This window comes from Lepidothrix coronata, unplaced genomic scaffold (assembly GCF_001604755.1).
Source record: "Lepidothrix coronata isolate B3197 unplaced genomic scaffold, Lepidothrix_coronata-1.0 Scaffold28, whole genome shotgun sequence".
Taxonomy (NCBI): Eukaryota; Metazoa; Chordata; class Aves; order Passeriformes; family Pipridae; genus Lepidothrix; species Lepidothrix coronata.
The window spans coordinates 2,269,337-2,289,682 of NW_016690208.1; the positions used below are offsets into that span (position 1 = coordinate 2,269,337).

At 60.0% G+C, this 20,346-nt stretch overlaps 1 protein-coding gene across 1 annotated transcript in view; it reads left to right on the forward strand.

Annotated features, from left to right (window-relative positions):
• Positions 1-20,346, forward strand: part of HMCN2 (hemicentin 2) — a 34,484-nt gene that overhangs the window by 13,717 nt on the left and 421 nt on the right. The window contains exons 28-78 of the mRNA XM_017810328.1: positions 1,519-1,638; positions 1,804-1,965; positions 2,186-2,467; positions 3,023-3,190; positions 3,355-3,468; positions 3,663-3,749; positions 4,255-4,446; positions 4,859-5,032; positions 5,402-5,515; positions 5,769-5,911; positions 6,078-6,228; positions 6,449-6,667; positions 6,886-6,999; positions 7,191-7,378; positions 7,552-7,648; positions 7,917-8,078; positions 8,470-8,583; positions 8,701-8,832; positions 9,310-9,453; positions 9,554-9,713; positions 10,033-10,157; positions 10,241-10,424; positions 10,609-10,706; positions 11,021-11,293; positions 11,392-11,582; positions 11,657-11,738; positions 11,990-12,126; positions 12,249-12,390; positions 12,587-12,734; positions 12,998-13,125; positions 13,253-13,409; positions 13,516-13,637; positions 13,875-14,039; positions 14,144-14,251; positions 14,343-14,477; positions 14,733-14,867; positions 14,990-15,180; positions 15,504-15,717; positions 15,882-16,016; positions 16,088-16,278; positions 16,356-16,437; positions 16,584-16,853; positions 17,619-17,768; positions 17,973-18,110; positions 18,273-18,394; positions 18,492-18,729; positions 18,851-18,913; positions 19,008-19,136; positions 19,256-19,576; positions 19,792-19,908; positions 20,166-20,292. Coding sequence (XP_017665817.1) covers positions 1,519-1,638; positions 1,804-1,965; positions 2,186-2,467; positions 3,023-3,190; positions 3,355-3,468; positions 3,663-3,749; positions 4,255-4,446; positions 4,859-5,032; positions 5,402-5,515; positions 5,769-5,911; positions 6,078-6,228; positions 6,449-6,667; positions 6,886-6,999; positions 7,191-7,378; positions 7,552-7,648; positions 7,917-8,078; positions 8,470-8,583; positions 8,701-8,832; positions 9,310-9,453; positions 9,554-9,713; positions 10,033-10,157; positions 10,241-10,424; positions 10,609-10,706; positions 11,021-11,293; positions 11,392-11,582; positions 11,657-11,738; positions 11,990-12,126; positions 12,249-12,390; positions 12,587-12,734; positions 12,998-13,125; positions 13,253-13,409; positions 13,516-13,637; positions 13,875-14,039; positions 14,144-14,251; positions 14,343-14,477; positions 14,733-14,867; positions 14,990-15,180; positions 15,504-15,717; positions 15,882-16,016; positions 16,088-16,278; positions 16,356-16,437; positions 16,584-16,853; positions 17,619-17,768; positions 17,973-18,110; positions 18,273-18,394; positions 18,492-18,729; positions 18,851-18,913; positions 19,008-19,136; positions 19,256-19,576; positions 19,792-19,908; positions 20,166-20,292 — 7,855 coding nt within the window. The remainder of the gene's footprint in view (positions 1-1,518; positions 1,639-1,803; positions 1,966-2,185; positions 2,468-3,022; positions 3,191-3,354; positions 3,469-3,662; positions 3,750-4,254; positions 4,447-4,858; positions 5,033-5,401; positions 5,516-5,768; positions 5,912-6,077; positions 6,229-6,448; positions 6,668-6,885; positions 7,000-7,190; positions 7,379-7,551; positions 7,649-7,916; positions 8,079-8,469; positions 8,584-8,700; positions 8,833-9,309; positions 9,454-9,553; positions 9,714-10,032; positions 10,158-10,240; positions 10,425-10,608; positions 10,707-11,020; positions 11,294-11,391; positions 11,583-11,656; positions 11,739-11,989; positions 12,127-12,248; positions 12,391-12,586; positions 12,735-12,997; positions 13,126-13,252; positions 13,410-13,515; positions 13,638-13,874; positions 14,040-14,143; positions 14,252-14,342; positions 14,478-14,732; positions 14,868-14,989; positions 15,181-15,503; positions 15,718-15,881; positions 16,017-16,087; positions 16,279-16,355; positions 16,438-16,583; positions 16,854-17,618; positions 17,769-17,972; positions 18,111-18,272; positions 18,395-18,491; positions 18,730-18,850; positions 18,914-19,007; positions 19,137-19,255; positions 19,577-19,791; positions 19,909-20,165; positions 20,293-20,346) is intronic.

The window sequence follows — 20,346 nt, forward strand, 5'->3', positions numbered from 1 at the left end:
GTGATGTCTGGGGATACTGCAGGGGATGGCAGGGGAAATGGGGCTGTGAAGGCGCCTGTCCCCTCTTCCTCACCCTTGCAAGAGAGTGAGTGCAGAGGGAGGGGGTGTTCCAGCCCATGGCTCAGCACCATTCCCACCCTTCATGCTGGTTCCATCCCCATGCCTTCTGCTGGCACAAAATCCTGCCATGGAGAGGCTGTGTGGGTCCAGCTCTGCTTGTGTGTCTGCTTAGTGTCTCTCCTTGTCTGGGCAGATTGGGCAAGCCACCGTGCAGGATGTGGGCAGGTACACGTGCCAGGTGCCCGGCCACCCTGAGAGACACTACAACCTCCACGTGTGGGGTAAGGGCCACTGTGACTGAAACACCCCATCAGGGATGTAAATATATATATAGTGTGTGTATATAAAGGGTAGACTGTATGCTATTCCATTTTCATATTTAAAATATGTCCCTGAGGACATATTGATCCTTGTTTGGAAAACACCTGACCAAAATATTAACACTCAGCAAAATGACACACCTGGAGGTGTCAGGAAACCCCCACCAGGCTGGGGTGAGAGGGGGGGAAAAAAGATAATGTTTGCCTGAGCCTTGGGGGGAGATTTCAGTGATGAAACAGAAGTGTCTTCTAGAAATTTGGGCAGCAGACTGAAGGATTTCCTTGCTGTTGCCAGGACTTTCCTGTCCTTTCTTTGCACTCCATCAGTACGGTGGTCACTGTAGGTACCATTCCCCTTCTGTCCCCCTGGCCAAGTCAGGGTGGATGCCAGTGCTGGCTCCAGGGCTGCTGCCAAGATGGCCACTGGCCACTTTTTCTCACTTGATCTGAGCGTCTTTGCAGCCTCCCAGACCACTCAGCATGTCCACAATGCCAGGGCCTGAGCCAAGGTCTGGCTTTTCTCAGGGATACTCTAGGCCAGTTGGTGGAAGTCCTGAGGGCAGGTAGCCAGGGAGTGGAGAAAATCCAGTTCTCCTGGTCTGGGCTTGTTCCTGCGATCCCTTCCCAGGGAAATGTTTGCACGTCTGCCGTCCTGGCTCGGGTGGATTGTTTGGGTTCTGCTGTTTTTGTTTTTCAGGGGTTTCTGGGTGTTGGGGTTTTTGTTCTACAAACTGATATCCCTCATGGGAAGGAGTTACTGTTTTCCAGCCAGCTGTATTTATGAGCAACTGAGAACAGCATCCGAATAATGGAAAGAGTTGGGTAACCCTCTTAGCGAGCAGGGCTACTTAATAAGGCTGTGTCTGGCCAACCTGACCTTGGCCTCTTGTGTGCCTGGCGTGGGATGCTTGGTCATCCTCTGCTGTGGGCCACGTGCAGTCAAAAGCATTGCTGACTTGGCTGGAGAGACAAGATTATTGTTTCCACGTGGAGCCAGGGCAGGGGAGTCCTGCTGGTTTTTGAGTGGCACCAGCAGAGCTGCAGGTGGTGTGTATCCAGCAGGAGGGAGCTCCAGTGAGGAGCTGCCCTTCTCTTCTTGTCTGGTGCCATCAACAAGCTGCTCCTCTCATCCCTGCAGTGCCTCCATCCTTCTCCTCAGCAGAGCCTGAGCTTGTGTCTGTGCTGGAGGGGCAGTCTGTCAGGCTGGCCTGCGAGTGCCATGGGATCCCCTTCCCCACCCTGAGCTGGCAGAAGGATGGTAGGGCACTGCTTCTCAGTCTCATCCCTCCCCACGCACGTGTTGACCCAGATGTTGGTCTCCTTGGAGCACGGAGTGCTTTATGCTGAGCAGCATCCAGCTTCTGGGTGGGAACTGGTCCTGCTGGGAGCCTGACAGGAGGCTGCTCTCCCCTTTCCTGGGCAGGTGAGCCCCTCTCCACCCAGCCTGGGAGCCCAAAGCTGGTGTCCATGGGAGGGAGTGTGGTGTACATGGAGAAGGTACAGCTGGTGGACGAGGGGACTTACACCTGTGAGTGCCGTAATGCCGCCGGCAGCAGCAGCAAGGAGCATCGCCTGGAGGTGCATGGTGAGCTGGGGGGCCCAGAGACATGGAGGACTCGTGGGGGTGGCTGAAGGTGTTGTCACCTCTCTCAGTGCAAGGTCCAGATGGACCTAAAAGCCATTGCCTGGTGCCTTGGGTATTTTGGAAGGGATGCTGTTACCTGGGCTGGCTTTGCCCCTCCACTTGTGCACGGCCACGGGAGTTGCTACAGCGTCACCTACCCCCTGTGTCCCTCTGCCCACAGCGCTGCCGAGGGTCCAGGGCAGCAGCAACACCCCAAGGAAGGTTTCTGTCATCGAGGGTGGTCAGACAGTTCTGGAGTGCGAGGCCATGGGGATGCCACCGCCCTCCGTGATGTGGGTGAAGGACGGGCAGCCCGTGGCTGGTGGGGTCGGGCTCCTGCTCACGGAGCAAGGGAGGCGGCTGCACATCCCCAGGGCAGAGGTGACCCACACGGGACGCTACACTTGTCTGGTGGCCAACGCAGAGGGGCAGGAGCAGAGGGAGTTTGATGTTGTGGTGCACGGTAAGGATGTGGGATGGGGCTGCTGGCTGGGGGGTGTGCGTGCAGGCGAGATCAGGAGGGTGGTGATGTCCCACATGGAGCAACCTGATGTGGAGTGGAGCAGATCCTGGACAACCAAGCACACAGAAGGTCTTGGCAGGGTTATGCTCCAGGAATAGCTGTAGAACTGTGTCCTTTAGGCAGGCATTTCTTCCCATAGTCAACACAGCAGATCATCCCACTCTTTATAAAGTCCTGCCTAAGACTTGGGAAACCCCATGAGCTGAACTTGAGCTATATAAGGCCTGAGGTGGCTCAGGGCGTGTGGCCAGCTTGGTGTCACACTGTAAGCCTGGGCTCAGGTGTGCAACTAAGTGGCACATTCTTGCTGTGGGTCAACTGTCCCATAACACCTTTGAAGTCGACAACTCCAGTTGATGCTAATGGTCCTTCTGGGTTTGTGTCCTCAAACTCTACAAACCAGGAAGGTGGGGAAAAGCCAAGTTCACTCACTTTGCTTTCCTCTGATGTCTTGTGTGCTTTGACAATGGATGTCCCTCCTTTCTGCATCCCCAGTTCCTCCTGAGTTCCTTCAAGGATCAGGATTGACAACCAATGTCACCGTCTCACTGCAAGAATCCCTGACACTGACTTGTGAGGCCACTGGTGTTCCCCAGCCCACAGTCACCTGGTTCTGGGATGGCTCTCCTGTCACCCCCAGCGAGAACGTGCATGTGCTTTCAGGTCAGGGATCTGGATGCTGTGAGAGATGAGTGCTTTTGGAAGTGCTTTTGCCCCAACACTGATGAGTTTAAACTCATGGTGGAGCTCCAGTCCTACAGGAGCTCTACTGGGATGTGTTGGTGCCTGGATCAGGGCCCTTAGGCCTCTGTGCTCTGTGTTTCCAGGGGGCTGGCTGCTGAGGCTCACCCATGCCGGAGCACAGGATGGTGGCCACTATTCCTGCCTGGCCAGTAACATAGCTGGGGAGGCCAGGAGGCATTTCTACGTGGAGGTCCTGGGTAAGGAGGGGTCTTCTGTCTGCTGCAGGATTCCCGGTGGGATTTCAGAGCTCCACCCTTGCAGGAACAGGCATGAGTTACGACTGGACATGCTGAGAGCTACAGAGCTTGAGCCCTTTGTGTCTTAGGATGTGAGCTCAGAGGCTCAGCGATGCTGGCCAGCTGCTGAGGTCCCTGGTGGCTTGTGTTCCTAGTTCCTCCCCACATCGAGAATGCAGGTGAAGAAGAGACAATCAAAGTGCCAGAGGGTCAGCCTGTCACCTGGTCCTGCCTGGCTGCAGGTGAGCATCAAGTGGGGAGGGGAGGTGGCATGAGCATGTGAGAGATGGGGCTCAGGAACAGACCTGAGTTTCCCTTTGGGATGTGGAACAAACAGATGACTCCAGTCGAAGACTTAAGAAATTGTCTGAAGAGCTTTTTTGGGACAGTTCCTGGCTCTGCAGTTGGGCTTTCTGGGAAGCACTATAGGGTGGGGACGCCCACGTGAGGAGCTTGTTCCACAGTGTAAGCTCCAATCTTTCCCAAATGGTGCTAAAATTCCTCTCATCTGGTTCTTCCTTTAGTAACGGGAATAATTAATCACCTCCCACTCAGGACAGTTCTCTTTCTTCTTGCTGGCTCATCCAGCTGCCTCTAAAAACCCGATCCAGATCATGATAATAATTTTGATTTGGGCTGATGTCCCTGCTTTCCAGAAAAGCTCTGGTGCAGTGACCCCGGTCAGGGTGTGCTCACACATGGAAAAGCTTTACACAAAGGCCAAAACCTGCTTTCCACCCCACACAGGAAACCCGCAACCTAAGATCACCTGGCTGAAAGACAACCACCCTCTTCCCAGTGGGGACACCTTCTCCATGTCCCCTGACGGCTCCGTGCTCCACATCCCCAGAGCCTCCCTGGCTCACGCCGGCCGCTACTCCTGCGTGGCCTCCAACTCTGTGGCAAACCAGACCAAGCACTACCTGCTGGATGTTTTGGGTATGAGATCTCTTTGGATGGAGGCAGAGCCTCAGGTGTGAGCAGACTTAAAGGGTTTTTAATGGCCTGCCCCAGGTAGGTGGTGAGGATCCCTTAGTCCTGCAGCCAGCAGCTTGGCATGAGGTCCTGGACCTGTCCCAAAGCCCTTGTGAGATCTCTTGGAGGAACTAAAGTGTCCACCTAGTGCAGGATCCATCTCTGATGGTGGTTTGTGGGAAGGGGGAATGTGTCCTCTGTGTCCCCCATGTTTTTTTGGAGGGCAGCAGGACAAGGCAGAGTCTAAAGGTGGCATATGCTGTGACCAAATCTAACTCCCTGACCTTGGATCATGCTCTCTGGTCAGGGAGGATGAAGCACTGGGAAGTCTAAGTGGGTGCTAATGCTGATCTGTCATACAAACCTGTCTCTGCAGCCATTCCTACCTTTGCTCAAGATGCCCACGATGCTGCTGCAGAAGAAGTCACAGTGATCATCAACAACCCCATCTCCCTGGTCTGCGAGGCTCTGCCATACCCATCTCCCAACATCACCTGGCTCAAGGACGAGGTTCCTCTCAAAGCATCTAGAAATGTCCTCCTGCTCCCTGGTACTGTGCTGGTGTCCACTGGCTTTGCACGAGTGCAGTAACCCCTTACTGCATGTCTGGGGGAGTGGGAGCGAGGCCTTTTCTTGGTCTGGCTTTGCTCCAGGGCAGTGGGATGGTGAGTCATCATCCTGCAGGACCCAAGGGGCTCAGACCATCGGGTAGAGGCTGCTCTTCTCTGTGCTCCATCCTCTGGTAATAGCTAGAGCCTCCTTAGTGCTGGTTTTTATAAACCTGGCACCCAGCACTAGACCCCCCTGAGCCAGGCTTGCAGGTGATCAGCAGGTCCCTTGAGATGCCTTCAGGTGCTGCACTGGGGATAGACAGCTGGGGCTGTGAGCAGCGACCCTCTCAGGAGACCCCCTTTCCCAGGTGGCCACGGGCTGCAGATCCTGAATGCCCAGGAGGAGGATGCAGGCACGTACAGCTGCATCGTGGCCAGCGAAGACGGGGAGGCTGTGAAGAACTACAACGTGAAGGTCCTGGGTGAGGGAGCTCTCCATGTCCTTCCTAATTCTTGCAGTGACCCCAATACTGCAACCAAGCCAGTGCTTATTCCTTTCCCTTCCTTTCCCTTCCTTCCCCTGGTCCCAGTACAGACACCTGAGGGACATCACTTACCAAGGGTCCATCTTTGGGTGTCAGCACTGCCCTGAGGTGCTGCCTATCAATGATTAGGGCAGAGCAAGGGTGCTGGGGGCTCTTCTCTCATCCCAGCTCTGTTGTATTTCCCCACTAGTTCCTCCTTGGATCTCCAGAGATGACCCTTCGGGGGAATTTGCTGTGAAAGAGGTGAAAACCAAGGTCAACAGCACAGTGATGCTGGAGTGTGAGACCTGGGCTGTGCCTGAGCCAACCATCCGGTGGTACAAGAACAAGCAGGTGAGGTCCTAACTGTGACCAGGGAGGAGCGGCTGGATTTGGGGACTGTCCCAGGTGGATGGAGTGGGAAGATATGGCTGTCTGGGCTCTGTTCTGCTCCTGGGGGTCTAATTCTCCTCCTGCCCTTCTGTTTCTCCCCTGCCCTGGGTCTGGGGTCTCCATGCAGCTCCTGGAAAGCACCGGACACCTCCAGATCCTCAGTGAGGGGCAGGTCCTTCAGATCAAACCAGCCAGTGCCTCAGATTCGGGGCATTACACCTGTGTGGCCACCAACGCTGTGGGCGAAGACGACAGGGACTTCATCGTGCATGTCCAAGGTGAGCCCTGAGTGGACAACCTGCACCCAGAGCAGTGGGTGTCTCACCAAGAGAAGGGGTCCTTGGTTCCATGCGGGAGCAGAGCAGGATGAGCAGGAAAAAAGTTTATGCCTGATGGAAAACATCCCCTTGGTCCTAGTCAGGCCCGGGTAGGTGCTCTGGTTGCACCTGGGGGTGTGAGTCCCTGTTCCCCACAGCTGACCACAGCCTGTCCCTGCAGTGCCTCCGCTCTTCCAGCAGCAAACAAGCCCCAGAGAAGCTCTTGAGATCTTCTACCGGGAAGAAGACCAGGATGGGGAGGTGACAGAGCACCGGCAGGCTGTCCTTGACCAGCCCACCGCGCTCTACTGCGACACCAGCGCCATCCCACCCCCCCAGCTCACCTGGTACAAGGATGGGGAGCCCCTCTCCCCCGGCCCGGGGGTGCTGATGCTGTTAGGTAATGGGCACAGACCCCCACCGTGGGGTTTGGGGGGCAGTCCTGCAGCAGCTGTGTGGGTTGAGAGCATCCATAGCATGACAGAGGTTGGATCTTGTCCCCTTGCTCCCGCCAGCGTGCACAGCACCTGTGGGACCTGCTGAGGCTGCATTAGGGGTCTGTGCATGGAGTGGTTGGAGGGGACAGCCCACGGACGTGCCCCTGTCCCTGTGCTGCAGGGGGCCGGGTGCTGCAGCTGCCGGCGGTGAGGGAGGAGGACGCGGGCACATACACCTGCGAGGCGGCCAATGCCGCGGGACGGGACCGCCTGCACTACGAGCTGGAGGTGCTGAGTGAGTATAGGGGTGGAGGTGCTGAGTGAGTACAGGGCTGGAGGTGCTGGGTGAGTACAGGGCTGGAGGTGCTGGGTGAGTACAGGGCTGGAGGTGCTGGGTGAGTACAGGGCTGGAGGTGCTGGGTGAGTACAGGGCCGGGGGGATATCGGATGGAGGCACACGGCAGCCCCATAACCGCCTGCTTCCAGCTGCCCCGGCCATCCGGGGTGGCACAGAGGATCTGCCCGAGGAGGTGATGGCCACCGTCAATGGCACCGTCCACTTCAAGTGTGAAGCTACCGGGCACCCGGAGCCCGCAGTGTCCTGGCTCTGGAATGATGTCCCCATTGTGACTGGCCCACGGCACCAGATCCTCGAGGGTGGCACGGTCCTTCAGGTCGGTGTCCCCTTGGGCAGGTGGCTGTGCCAGGGAGGGACACATGAGGGGATGGGGCACTTTTTCCTTCCAAAGGAGGCTGCCCTGGTCTCACCAGGAGCTTGGTCCCCATGGGAGCCCCAACAGCTCCCTGGCTCAGGGCAGCCCTCAGTGTGGGGGCTCCCCCTTTGCAGGTGGCCGCAGTGGAGGTGGGTGACACTGGCAGATACACGTGTGTGGCTGAGAACCCGGCTGGGTCAGCTGAGAAGCACTTCATCCTCACTGTGCAGGGTAAGGCATCTCTCCTTCTCTGGGTCACTGATTTATCCCCCTCTGGCTCCTCCTCCTCCTCCACCAGCTGGAATCTCCCGTGGCTCTGGAACTGCATGGCTGCCTCTGTCCCCTCGTGCTTGTCACGCTCACCCTGTGCACAGAGGTCGAGGTGCCACGTGCTCTGGGGAGGCGAGAGACGCTCTGTGCATGTTTCCTCCTGGGGAGAACTTAGCCTCCGTGTTGATGGTTCCCCTATGGCACTGTCTTTTGGGATGCGCTGGAGCAGAAGCTCCCTGGATTGTGGACACAAACCCCGAAAGCATCGATGGCATCGTCAATGGCAGTGTCTCACTGGTGTGTGATGTCCGATCCCACCCGGCCGCAGAGATTGCCTGGTACAAGGATGGACATGTCCTGTGGCTCAGTGAGGGGGTGACCGTCAGCCCAGGTACGGTGGGATGAGCAAGGTTGATAGCCTGTGCCCTGGGGCTTGGCACAGCCTTGGGCTCTAACTTCCCTAACCCCCCTTCCTGGGTGCTGCCTGTGGGACTTGAGCTCAGATTTTGGCCGTACCACACGGTAACCACATGCTGCCAAATTATCTCCTCTGGGCTCTAAAGGCTGCATCCTGAAAACTGTGTTGCCACCCCCCAGGAGCTCAGCTCCCTTTCTTTCTGTGCACAGTAAAGCCTCAGACCTGAAAGAAAGACTTTGATGGCCAGACTCCTCTTACATGGAGCTTGGCCAGCTGCTGGGGGCCCAGTCAGTTTGCTGGTGGGGTGGCCCAGACCTGGTCCTGTTCCAGCCTGACCTGACTCCCTGTTTTTGACTTCTTCCAGACTCACGGGTGCTGCAGATCCATCCCCTGCAGCTTTCCAGTTCAGGCACATACACGTGTGTGGCACTGAACGTGGCCGGCCAGGATGAGAAGCGCTTTGTCCTCAACGTCCATGGTGAGTGTGAGGGCTCAGCCGGGAGCTCTGCCTCTCAGAGCACACACCGAGGAACCAGGAGTGAACCCTGGTCTGCGTGCTCCTGCTCACACCCCCATCTCTGCTCCTCCATCTCAGAGCCCCCAGGCATCCAGGACCTGCAGCAGGAGACACTCGAAGCTGACGTGGGGACCCCCCTCGTCCTGACCTGCCAAGTCACTGGGGTGGCTGTGCCCACTGTCACCTGGCTGAAGGATGGGAGCCCCCTGGGTATGTGTGCAGGGCACACCGTGCTGGGCTGCCATCCCCAGCCTGTTCCCCTGAAACAGTCCTGCCTCAGTTTCCCCACTTCCAACCCTGCTGCAAGAGATCCTCAGGAGCTCATGGGGGGGGGGGCAGAATATGAAAGAGTTGGTGTCTTCCCTGAGCGTTTTTAGGAGACCTCAGATTCATTCCTGAGGCCTGAAGCAGTGGGGTGTGGGTATGAACCTTGATGGAGGGGGATGTGGGCGTGAGTTCTCTGGGTACCAGCCTTTGGAGTACCTGCTGGGACAGGAGTTTGCCCTGAAACCAGTGGCTCTTTTCTCCTGTAAAGCTCCAGCAGTGCAAACTGCAAAATCTCTGCTGTGCTTTAACAGTGTCCCCAGACCTGGATCCCGGGGGTGGGAAGGGGGTAGCATAATAATGAGCCTGGGGATGGCTCAGTGGAGGAGCAGTGCTCAGCCCTCTTCACCTGTCTCCTTGCAGAGAGCAGCCCAGAGCAGGGCTTGGTGTCTGGGGGGGCCCAGCTCCAGCTCAGCTCCCTCCAGCCTTTCCACCAGGGCCGATACACCTGCCTGGCCCAGGGTCCAGGGGCTGAGACACGCAAGGACTTCGTGGTGCTGGTGCGAGGTAGGGCTTCCCCAAGGCAACCAGGTGTCCGTGGGCTCTCCTTCGGAGTGGAGCCTTCCTCCCCCTCCTCTCCCTCAGCATCCCCCTCTTCTCGGTGCAGTGGCCCCTCAGATCATCAGTGCAGGGCTCCCCAGTGAGCACAGCGTGCTGGAGGGCAGCGGGGTCAGGCTGGAGTGCCGGGCCCAGGGACAGCCCACCCCCCAGATCTCCTGGCTGAAGGATGGGCAACCCCTGGAGCTGCCGCCCCCCTCACATGTCCGGTGAGTTTGGATGGGGGGGGTCACCCCAGGAGCTGACCACGGCACAGCCCTGTCTGTGCCTCAGTTTCCCCACGTGCAAAGTTGCCATGCAAGGCAGGCTGAGCTCTGCTGCTTCTTCCCATTGCTTGATCTGGGACACGCTCATGCCAGCTCTTTGCTGAGAGCTGCTGAGACAACACCATCGTGGGTGTCCAGGATGGTCACTGTCACCCTGGCATGGTCCCATGGTCCCTGGGCTGCGACCAAGCACAGAGCACCTCTGCCCCGCGGGCACGTTAGGGATGGGCACACAGGTCACTGCCCTGTCCTTCCCACACAGGATGTCCCCGGATGGCAGCTCCCTGCTCCTTGAGGGGCTCCAAGCTGCCGACTCGGGGGCGTACACGTGCCTGGCCCGAAACAGCGCGGGCGAGGACACGCGGCTGCACACGCTGAGCGTGCTGGGTGAGCAGGGCTGGGACCCGCGGGGCAGTGCCGGGGCAACCCGCCCCCGACAGCCCCATCATCCCCTCTGTCCCCTCGCCCAGTCCCTCCCACCATCGAGAGAGGTGCCGATGACCCGGAGGTGGTCCGTGGAGCCCTGTCCGCAGTGGTGACACTGGAGTGCCGGGCACGGGGGTCCCCTCCGCTGCACGTCAGCTGGCTGAAGGACGGGCTGCCCCTCCGCCTGTCCCCTCACGTCACTCTGCTGTCGGCCGGGCACGTCCTCAGGTGAGAAGTGACCCTGGAGTGATGCTCAGCCGCAGGCTTTGGGGCTGGTACCCAGGTTTGCGTGCGGGGATGGCCGTGGCTGCACCCCGAGGTGGCTGAGGGTCAGCGCGGAGACCTTGGGGAGCAGGGGGTCACCCAGAGCTGATGTCTCCTCCCCACCCCTGTGCCCCACTCCATGGTCTAGGATCTTCCAGGCTCAGGTCTCCGACGCCGGGCTCTACACCTGCGTCGTCTCCAGCCGGGCAGGGGTGGCTGAGCGCAGCTTCGTCCTGGAGATACGAGGTATGGGACAGATGGGCTTGGGGAGAGCAGAGTGGGGGGCACCCAGGCACTGATTTTGCTGGCAGAGCACATGTTGTGCATTGTAGTCCGTTCCCAAACAGGGTCCTGAGCCATCCCTTAGCTGCTGGCCTGGGTTTGGAGGGGATGGAGCAAGGCAGGACCAGCCTGAAAGCAGTCCCAGAACACCCTGCAGGGAGGCTGAGCAACCTTTGGGTGCTCACAGGACACCAGGGAACTGCCAAACCCATCCCCAGTGCCTGGGAATCCAACTTTACTCCCACAGCCCCCCCTAAAGGAAATCCTTCCCTCCTCAGTGCCCCCTGTCCTGGAGAGCCCTGAGAGCAGAGAGGAGCAGATGGTGGCTGAGGGCTCTGATGTCACTTTCTCCTGCGAAGCCACCGGGTCCCCAGCACCGGCAGTGACCTGGCTGAAGGATGGAGAGCCCCTGGGGTGGCACAGAGACCAGGTGCCTGGTGGCCCACAGCTGAGCCTGGCAGCCGTGGGGCCATCTGACACAGGGGTGTACTCCTGCCTGGTGGTGAACGAGGTTGGGGAGGCCAGCAAAGCCTTTCACCTCCTGGTGATGGGTGCGTGTCATCCCCCCGGGACTTGGGAAGGGCAGCTTAGCCAATTTTTTGGGAGCAATGAGGGGATGAGTCCTCCTGCCTTGCCACGTGCCTTGCAGAGCCACCCCGTGTTGAGGCTGCATCCCACCCCACTGAGATGTCCCTCACTGTGGGCACCCCACTGGAGCTGACATGTGTGGTGACGGGTGTCCCCATGCCCACTGTCACCTGGGAGAAGGACGGACGGCTGCTGGCAGGGCCCTGGCTCACATCGGGGAATGAGAGCACCCTCCGTGTGGAGAGCGCTGAGGTAGGAGCTCCTCTCTCTTCTCCCCATCTGCATTTTCTTTTGTGCCTCAATTTTTCCCTCTCCTGGCTGTGTAGGTGGCTGACTCTGGCTTGTACACCTGCCTGGCCACTAGCCCTGCTGGGGAGGACAGCAGGAGCTTCCACCTCAGCATCCAAGGTAGTGTGGCCCCAGCAGTGCAGTGAGGAGGGTGCTGCAGGATGGCCCAAGCTCTGGGGGACCAGAGAGCTGTAGCATCCCTGCATTCCTCTTTGGGATTGGTGGGGACTGTAAAAAACCTCCAAAGAAGGGTCTGGAGCACAGGATGATGGTCCTGCAGAGTAGGGGCCTGTGCACGACTTACAGGGACAAGTATGGAGGTGTCCAACACACGTTGCACATTCTCTGACTCCCTGACGTGTGTCCCACAGCACCACCCAGCACTGAGAGTGCTGGGGAGATCCCCATCATCACAGCTGCAGCAGGGGGGCAGCTCATCCTGGAGTGCCCAGAGGATGCTGAGCCACCCCCCCACATCGAGTGGCACCGGGAGGGCTCCCCAGTGCAGGTACCTGTGACAGGACCCGGGATGGTGCACGGGCAGGGACTGGGATGAACCTGCACCAGCTCTGAGGGGCTGGCAGGGGCTGGTGCAGGGAGAGCTGCTGATAGGAGCTCCTGGGGGTTTAGGAGGATTCCCACAGGCAGGTCCTGGCCGAGGGACGCTTCCTGCAGATCCAGGCTGTGCGGGCAGTGGACGGTGGGGAGTACAGCTGCAGGGCCACCAACGCCATGGGGGACACCAGCCTGCGCCTTCGGGTACAGGTCCATGGTGAGTGCTGCCCTTCCACTGGCCTTGACTGGCCCTGAGTGCCAGCTCCTTCCCTGTTGAATCAGGGATGTGGAATGTTATGGGGTGTCTCGCAGTTGGACGATGGGGCTGGACTATGCCCAGCCTCTAGTGCTGCTCTGGGCTGGCATCCTCCATTCCTGAGCCCTGTCCCCTACTTTCTGTGATGTTGCCACAGTGGCCCCTGAGATCCAGCCAGGCCCTGAGGAGGTGAGAGCCCTGCTGAACAGCTCAGCTGTGCTGCTGTGCCAGGCAGAGGCGTGGCCCATGCCCCAGGTGATGTGGCGGAAGGACGGCCAGCTCCTGCCCCTTCCTGGGAGTGACAGGTATGAGGCTCTGCAGGTTGGTGACACCAAGAGCTGGCACTCAGATAGTGCCACCGTCCACATCAATATGTCATTTGGTGTGCCTGGAGCAGAGGCAGCACTGTCACGCTGTGAAGAGCTGTGCTCTGTCCCCACACCAGCTCACTGGGCATGAGCTGCATATGACTGCAGTGGCACTTGTCACCTTCCCATCAGCTGGTCACTGTGTGGTGCAGCCCAGCTATGCAGAGCCCCCACGGGGCTCCCTTGCTCTCCCTCCTCAGGCTGCAGCTCCTGCCAGGAGGTTCCCTGCAAATCAACCCCGTCCAGGTCCAGGATTCAGGCCATTACCTCTGCATGGCATCCAGCCCTGCCGGCTCTGACCGCCGAGGCCTGAACCTCCGTGTCCTAGGTAAGCAGGAGAACCACATGGATCCCTCCTAGGCTCACCCCCTTGCAACCCACCACTGCTGGGCTGCTCTCATCAGTGCAATGATGTGCTACTGTCCTCTGCTCATCACCACCATGCCCTCCTGCAGTCCCTCCTGCCATCGCCCCCGGGCTCTCCAACCTCACCCTGCTGGCTCAGCAGCCAGCCACGCTGGGCTGTGACTCCTGGGGGACCCCCGAGCCCCACATCAGGTGGGAGAAGGATGGTCGCCCCCTGAACCTACACCGCCCACCTGGCGCCTACAGGTACACTGGGCACCTCGCCCACTGAAGGGTCCCTCTGTAAGGTGGGGTTTACCCCCTCTCACTGCTCCCCATGGGACAGAAGTGACTCTGTGTTCTGCCTGCACAGTCTGCAGTCCTCAGGATCTCTGCTCATCACCAGCCCTGGTCCCCGGGATGAGGGGAGGTTCGAGTGCATCGCCACCAACGCGGCCGGAGAGGCACGCAAGGTCTTCCTCGTGTCTGTCCACGGTGAGATTTTGGGGGCTGGAGGTCTTGCTGAGAGGGGCTTTCCCAGGATTTGTCACCACCTCGGGTGTGATGTGAGTGTGCTGCAGCCCCCCTGGGGTTGGATTCCCTCTCGAGGACTGGGCATGAGGGCAGGCAAGAGAGGAAATAGCTGTGTCCATGTGCACAGGGACAGAATCCCCTTCAGCATTTGCCATGCATCCCTGCTCACCTCCCTGCCTCCCTCCTTCCCCTCTCCAGTGCCCCCCACCATCGCTGATGACCTCACGGATGTGGTTGTCACCCGGCTGTCCCCTGTGGTCCTCACCTGCTACACCTTTGGTGTGCCCCCACCCACGGTGTCATGGAGCAAGGATGGGGCTCAGCTGGGCAGCAGAGGAGGGGGCTACCGCGTCCTACCCAGAGGTACGGGCACAGGGCAGCACGGGCATGGGGCAGCACAGCCCCAGTGGGACAGTGGGTCCCTGCCAGCCCTCCTGCTGCCTCCCCTCTGCCCCACTGTCTTCCAGGAGCCCTGGAGATCAGGCAGGCGCTGCCTGCACACACTGGCCGCTACACCTGCATGGCTCGGAGCGCTGCCGGCACAGCCCGAAAGCACCTCTGGCTCACAGTGCATGGTACGCACAGCTCCCGGGGTCCCACTTCTGGGGGCCCTGCACTCTCTACCCAGGGTAGCCCCAGTGGGCAGCATTTCCCTGCTGCTTGCAGAGCCTCCTACTTTGAAACCCCTGCCCGGCATGGTGATGGTGATGGTCAACACCAGCGTGGTGCTGTCCTGTGAGGCCAGAGGTGTCCCCCGGCCGGAGGTCACCTGGCAGAAGGATGGTGTTGGCATCACCGGAGGTGAGCAGGAGCCTGCTGGAGGATAGCAGAGCCCACACAGCCTTTTCCTGGGGGAATATTTGGGTGCTGGGGGGGTTGTAGGCATTCTAGCAGGGTGGGGGGGTGTCACTGTGTGTGGGTTCTCCTGGCTCCCAGCTGCTGCCCCAGGTGGGTGTGTTGGCTGCTGGAGCCATTCCATGGAGACTCCTTGGGAAGATGCACTTCTGTGGGGAAAGCAGTCCCTATCCTGCCCTTCATTCCTGCCCTTCCCCACAGGGCCTGGCCTGAAGGTGCTCCCCAATGGGCGGCTGCGTCTCCTCCGAGCAGCCCCAGAGGATGCAGGCACCTACCTGTGTGTGGCTCGCAACCCCTCGGGCACTGCTGCGGGGAGAACCAGGCTGATCGTGCAAGGTACAGCAGCAATCGGGGCCCCAGTGCTTGTCCCCTCCTCTGCTCAGCCCCTGCCCCAGCACCTCACACCAAAACGTGGCTGTTGAGGTGTGAGCAAGTCCCTTCCCTCCTGCCCCATCCAGTGCCCCCCGTCATCGCGGCCGGCCCGCTGGAGCTGGTTGTCCTGGAGGGGCTGGAGGTGCTGCTGCCCTGTGCTGCCCGTGGTGTCCCCGAGCCTCGTGTGTCCTGGAGCCGGGAGGGAGCCCTGGTGCGGGGTGGTGGGGGAAAGGCCACTGTCCTGCCCTCCGGGGGGCTGCTGCTCCGGGATGTCCAGGTGAGCACCGTCCCCTCCTGTCACTGAGCCAGCTGTCAAGTCAGAGAGCTGAGGAACAAGTGTCTTTTGCTGCTGAAAAACAAGCCCTGGATATGTCTACCAAAATATATTTGGTAGAGAGAGCCCTGTGCAGTCCTTTGACACAGAGGCTGGAGGGTCAGGGTAGTGTGGGTTTGCTAACATGGACCAGAAAAAATGTTTGTGGCCAAGCTGTGGCTTTTTAGGTGCACAACAACCAGCAAAGCCGTAACTCAGTGAGCCAGGGCTGCACCTGGACTCCGGACTCAAGCTGACCCCTCTCATCCTCCTCTTTCCCGGTGCAGGAAGGGGATGCTGGGAGCTACTCCTGCATTGCAGTGAACTCAGCTGGGAGGGCAGTCCGACAGCTCTCCCTCTTCATCCACACCCTGCCCACCTTCACCCTCCTGCCCACAGACATCACCCTGAACTGGGGCGAGAGGCTGGACCTGGTGTGTGCCGCCGTGGGCAGCCCCCAGCCCTGCCTCTCCTGGACGGCCAACGGGCAGCTCATCACTGGTACCTGGGCAGAGGGTGCTGTGCTTGGGGGAGGACGTGATCCTGGTGCCATCCTAGTCCTTGTTCCACCTTTCAGGGCCCCTGGGGTGCCAGCGTGTCTGGCTGTGCGGGGTTGTAACCAGCTGGTCCCCAACTACAATTTTTTGGGGGTTTGTACCCCACAGATGGTGTGTCGGGGCAGAGTGGCAGGAGCACCCTGCAGCGGGAGGCAGCCACCCGTGCTGACAGCGGGACCTACGTGTGCCACGCCGAGAACAGCGCCGGTGCCATCAGGGCCACTGCCTTTGTCTCTGTCAGAGGTAGGTGCTGGCAGGGAAACTGGGGTGCCCAGTCAGCCCCCTCCTCTGCCACCTCTCTCTCCCTTTCCCAGAGGCACCCATCATACAGGGGGACCCCAGCACGTACCAGGTGGAGCACCCAGGAGGTGATGCCCTCCTCGACTGCGATGCTCAGGGTCACCCTGAGCCCCTCATCCACTGGAGCAAGGACGGGGTGCCGGTGGTGGCCAGCGGGCGCCTGCGCCAGCTGCAGAACGGCTCCCTGGCCATCCAGGCCGTGGGGGTGAGTGGGGCCTTCAGGGTGCTGGTGCATTTTGGGGAGCTTTCATGGCATTGTGCTAACGCTGTTGGTCCTGCTAGAGCACTGATGCAGGGCACTACCGGTGTGTGGCAGAGAATGGTGCGGGCACAGCAGCAAAGGTCGTCACCCTGGTCCTGCAGAGTGAGTGCTACCCACCTCTGCACCCTCTTTTTAAGGGACTGCAAACCATGCCACCCTTCAGCCCCCCAACCATCCCTGACCCCTGAGGAGCAGTCCCAGAACCGCTGGAATGCTGCAGCACTGCTTGCATCCCTTTCCCTGCCCAGGTGCCCCCGCGGTGGTGGTAACACCAGGAGTGGTGACAGCACATGCTGGGCAGCGTGTGCTGCTGCACTGCATCGTGTCAGGGGAACCCACACCCTCTGTGGAGTGGCAGCGGGATGGGGAGCCACTTCCCGAGGGTCCCCATGCCCGTATCCTGCCCAATGCCACCCTGCTCCTGCCTGCTGTTGCCCACCGTGATGCCGGCAGATACTCCTGCCTCGCTCGCAATGCCCTGGGTTCTGCCATCGCCCACGGCTCCCTGGATGTCCAAGGTGAGTGTCTGCCCTGGGTTCAGGAGCTTCTGGCTGGCTCGGGAGGCTGGGCCTGCCCACACCACTGTTACGCACTGGGGTAAGACCTCCAGCATGGTGCTTTGGAGGGATATTGCCTTTTCTGGCTTGCTCTAAACCCTGTGATTCATGCTCTGGTTTGCCCTCTCCTCTCTTCCACTGCTCAGCAGAAGGTCTGAGCCCAAACAGACCCTCACCCAAGCAGCAACCATGTGCCAACCCACACTCGCCTCTCCTCAGTTTTCCTGCATTTGCTGCCCATGATTAAATTCCCATCTCCCAGGGGCTCTCTAAATGCACAGGCACATCCTTTCCTGCTGCCCCTCAGGAGCAGAGAGCCTGGATGGATAGAGGAAACTCCAGCTGCCCTGTGTGCCCCTGTGTGGCTGCTGGCATTTTGCTGCCAGACGTGCTGGAGAAGCAAATAAAAACTTGGGGCCACTGCCAGGACCATGATGTTGATACAGAGCAGGGTTTGGGGATGTCAGTGCATGTTGGTGTGATAAGACACAGGCACACTCACAGCATCCCTTGTCAATGTGGCACTGCTGCCCGGAGCCAGGGGGTCTCTGGGGACTGTTCTTGCAGTCATGCAGGGACACTGCCTGCCTTGCTCCAGCTTTCACCTCCAGAAAACAAGATTTTCTTGACAAGGAAATTAGTGAGAGGAGAGTCAGCGAAGCACCCCGCTCTCCCATGGGAGCACAGCCCCAGTGCTGCTCCCTGACCCCATCTCTTTTGCCCCAGGGGAGCTGCACCAAGTACGGGGCCGCCTGGTTGGTGTCATCAATGCCCACAAGCTTGGTGTCTCCCCCCTCGATGCCAGCATGTTGGATGACCCACAGTCTGGCACCACCACCATCCGGAGCAGCATCGGGAGCATCCCACCCACTGTAGGTGAGTGGTCACCTCTGCCTTCACCCTTGGGAGGGTTTTGACCTGTGTCAAGTGTCAAAACTGGGGGAAGGATTTTTATTTCCTTCTTCCCCCAAAAGCAGCACCCAAATCTGTGCCATGTGGGCATGGAGGAGTGGGGCAGGCTGGGTGCCCCCTCAGGAGGGTGCTGGCTCCCTGGTGACATGTTTTCTCTCCCATCTCCAGGACCACTGATGCGGGTGCTGGTCACCATCATTGCCCCCATTTACTGGTCCTTGGCACACACTGACGGGGTGACCCGAAGTGGGTTCCTGCTCACCCAGGGAACCTTCCAGCATGAATCACAGCTGGAGTTTGCCACAGGTTAGGGATTCCAGCAGCCCCAGGCAGGGGGAGCCTGGTCAGCTCCTGGGGGAACTCGGACTCCATTTCCCCAAGCACCATCTCCAGGCTGAGCTCCTCAGCCAGAGGTGGAGCTGTGTTTGGGGGTGCCATGGGCTGCTGCTCACCGCTCCCCCCTGGCAGGGGAGCTCCTGCGGGTCACCCACCTCGCCCGGGGCGTGGATGCCACTGGTGCTCTGCGGCTGGACAGTGTGATCAGCGGCTCCGTGCCGGACACCATCGGCGAGGCCACGGTGCTGCTGCAGGTGCCGGCGCTGCCCGTTCTCCCTGTGGGACCACAACTCTTGTGCTGGGAGCATGGGGATGGTCCATGGCCTGACCCCTCTCCCTGCCTCTCCCCAGGACTTCAGCGAGCGCTATGTGCAGACGGGCACAGGGCAGCTCTCTGGGGGCTCAGTGCAGAGCTTCCTGCAGGATGGGCACATCCTCCGTGCCCGCTGCAATCACACCATCGTGTACGACCCCGCTGTGGGCCCACAGCTCCCCCGGGTGCAGCACCTCCGGGCCAGAGCCATCACTGCCTCCTATGACCCGGCCACAGAGCAGCTCCACTTCCAGCTCCGTGCCTCGCTTGATGCAGGTAATGAGGGGAGTCCCAGGGATGGGGATGGAGACACCAGGATCCCTCAGTGTCTGTGAGGGTGCAAACACCATGTCCCTGCAGTGACGTGTCCCTTCTCATTCTCTTTGCTCAATCCCAGGGGCTGATGGAGACCAGTGCCCACTGGGATTCATCCTGGACCCTGGGCAGCTGTACTGCGTTGGTACGGACCCTTCCCGAGGGGGGCATGAGGATGGCGAAGGGCACCTGGTGCCACTTCCCCATCCCCCCAACCCTGTCCTCTCTCTGCTGCCCAGATGTCGATGAATGCACCGAGGGATCCCACGCCTGCCGCTACAACCAGCTCTGCCAGAACACTGCAGGGAGCTACCGCTGCCCCTGCCCTCCCGGCTACCGCGCGCTGGGCGTTGGCTGGCCATGCCTGGGTACAGGCTGGGCTCTCAGGGGACACATACTTGGCCACAGGGCCATGGTTGCCCCCTTGCCCTGCTACAGCCTCAATTTCCCCATCCAGCTGCAGCTCCTCATCTCTTTCCTCTTCCAGACATCAACGAGTGCCTGCAGTTTCCCCCACCGTGTGCCTTTGAGTGTCAGAACCTTCGGGGCTCCTACAAGTGCCTGTGCCCCCCTGGCAGGATCCTGCTGCCGGGTGGACAGTGTGGCACAGCAGGGACGGATGGAGGGGACACAGTGGGCAGCACGTCCCGGGACACCCCCCTGCGCTGGCTGGGGCCGAGGAGCCGCCCGTGGGGACGATCCTTCTACACCCAGCTCGCCCTGCGCCGCGTGGCCAAGGATGCAGGGACGGGTGCCCGGGGCCCCCCCTGCCCTACAGGCTATGTCAAGAGGAATGGCACCTGCACTGGTGAGTGTGTGTCAGGGAAGGCTGTTGCAGATTGTTCAGAGGCCGCTTTGTCCCCAAAAAGTAACTCCTGTGCCCATTGCTGCCCTGTCCCCCACACTTCGTTTGCACCCTGTGGTCTTGGCTGTGCTGGGAAAGGGAGGTGAGAGTCAGACTGTCCCAGGGCAGTGGGCAACAGAGGGGGCTGATGCTTCTCCTTCATCTCTCTCACCCCACAGACCTCGACGAGTGCCAGTCGAACCAGTGCCAGCACGAGTGCAGGAACAGCCCGGGCAGCTACCACTGCCTGTGCCCCCCTGGCTACCAGCTGCTGTCCAATGGGAAGACCTGCCATGGTCAGTGTGGGGGTGCCAGGGGGATGTCCAGTCCCCATAGTGCCCTGGGTGTCATCTTTCTGGGGCTGCAAGTCTTTCTCCTTCTATGGGAGGGTTGTTTCCAGGCTCAGCACCCTGCAGAGCCTGAGTTTTTGTCCTGCTCCCCCAGTGTCTGAGAGCCCAGGGAAGGGGTGGGAAGGTGTGGAGGTCGGGGTTTGAACCTCCACCTCAGCTGTGGGCACCCAGTACCCTCAGACTTGTTCCCTCTCTCCCTGCAGACACGGATGAGTGTGCAGAGGGCACAATCCAGTGTGGCTCAAGCCAGATGTGCTTCAACACCCGTGGAGGTGCCCAGTGTGTTGATGTGCCGTGCCCAGCCGGGTACCGGAGAGGCTCCAGCCCAGGGTGAGTCGTGCTGTGGGGCTTGGGGTGTCCATTCTATGCTCCTCGTGTCACCGT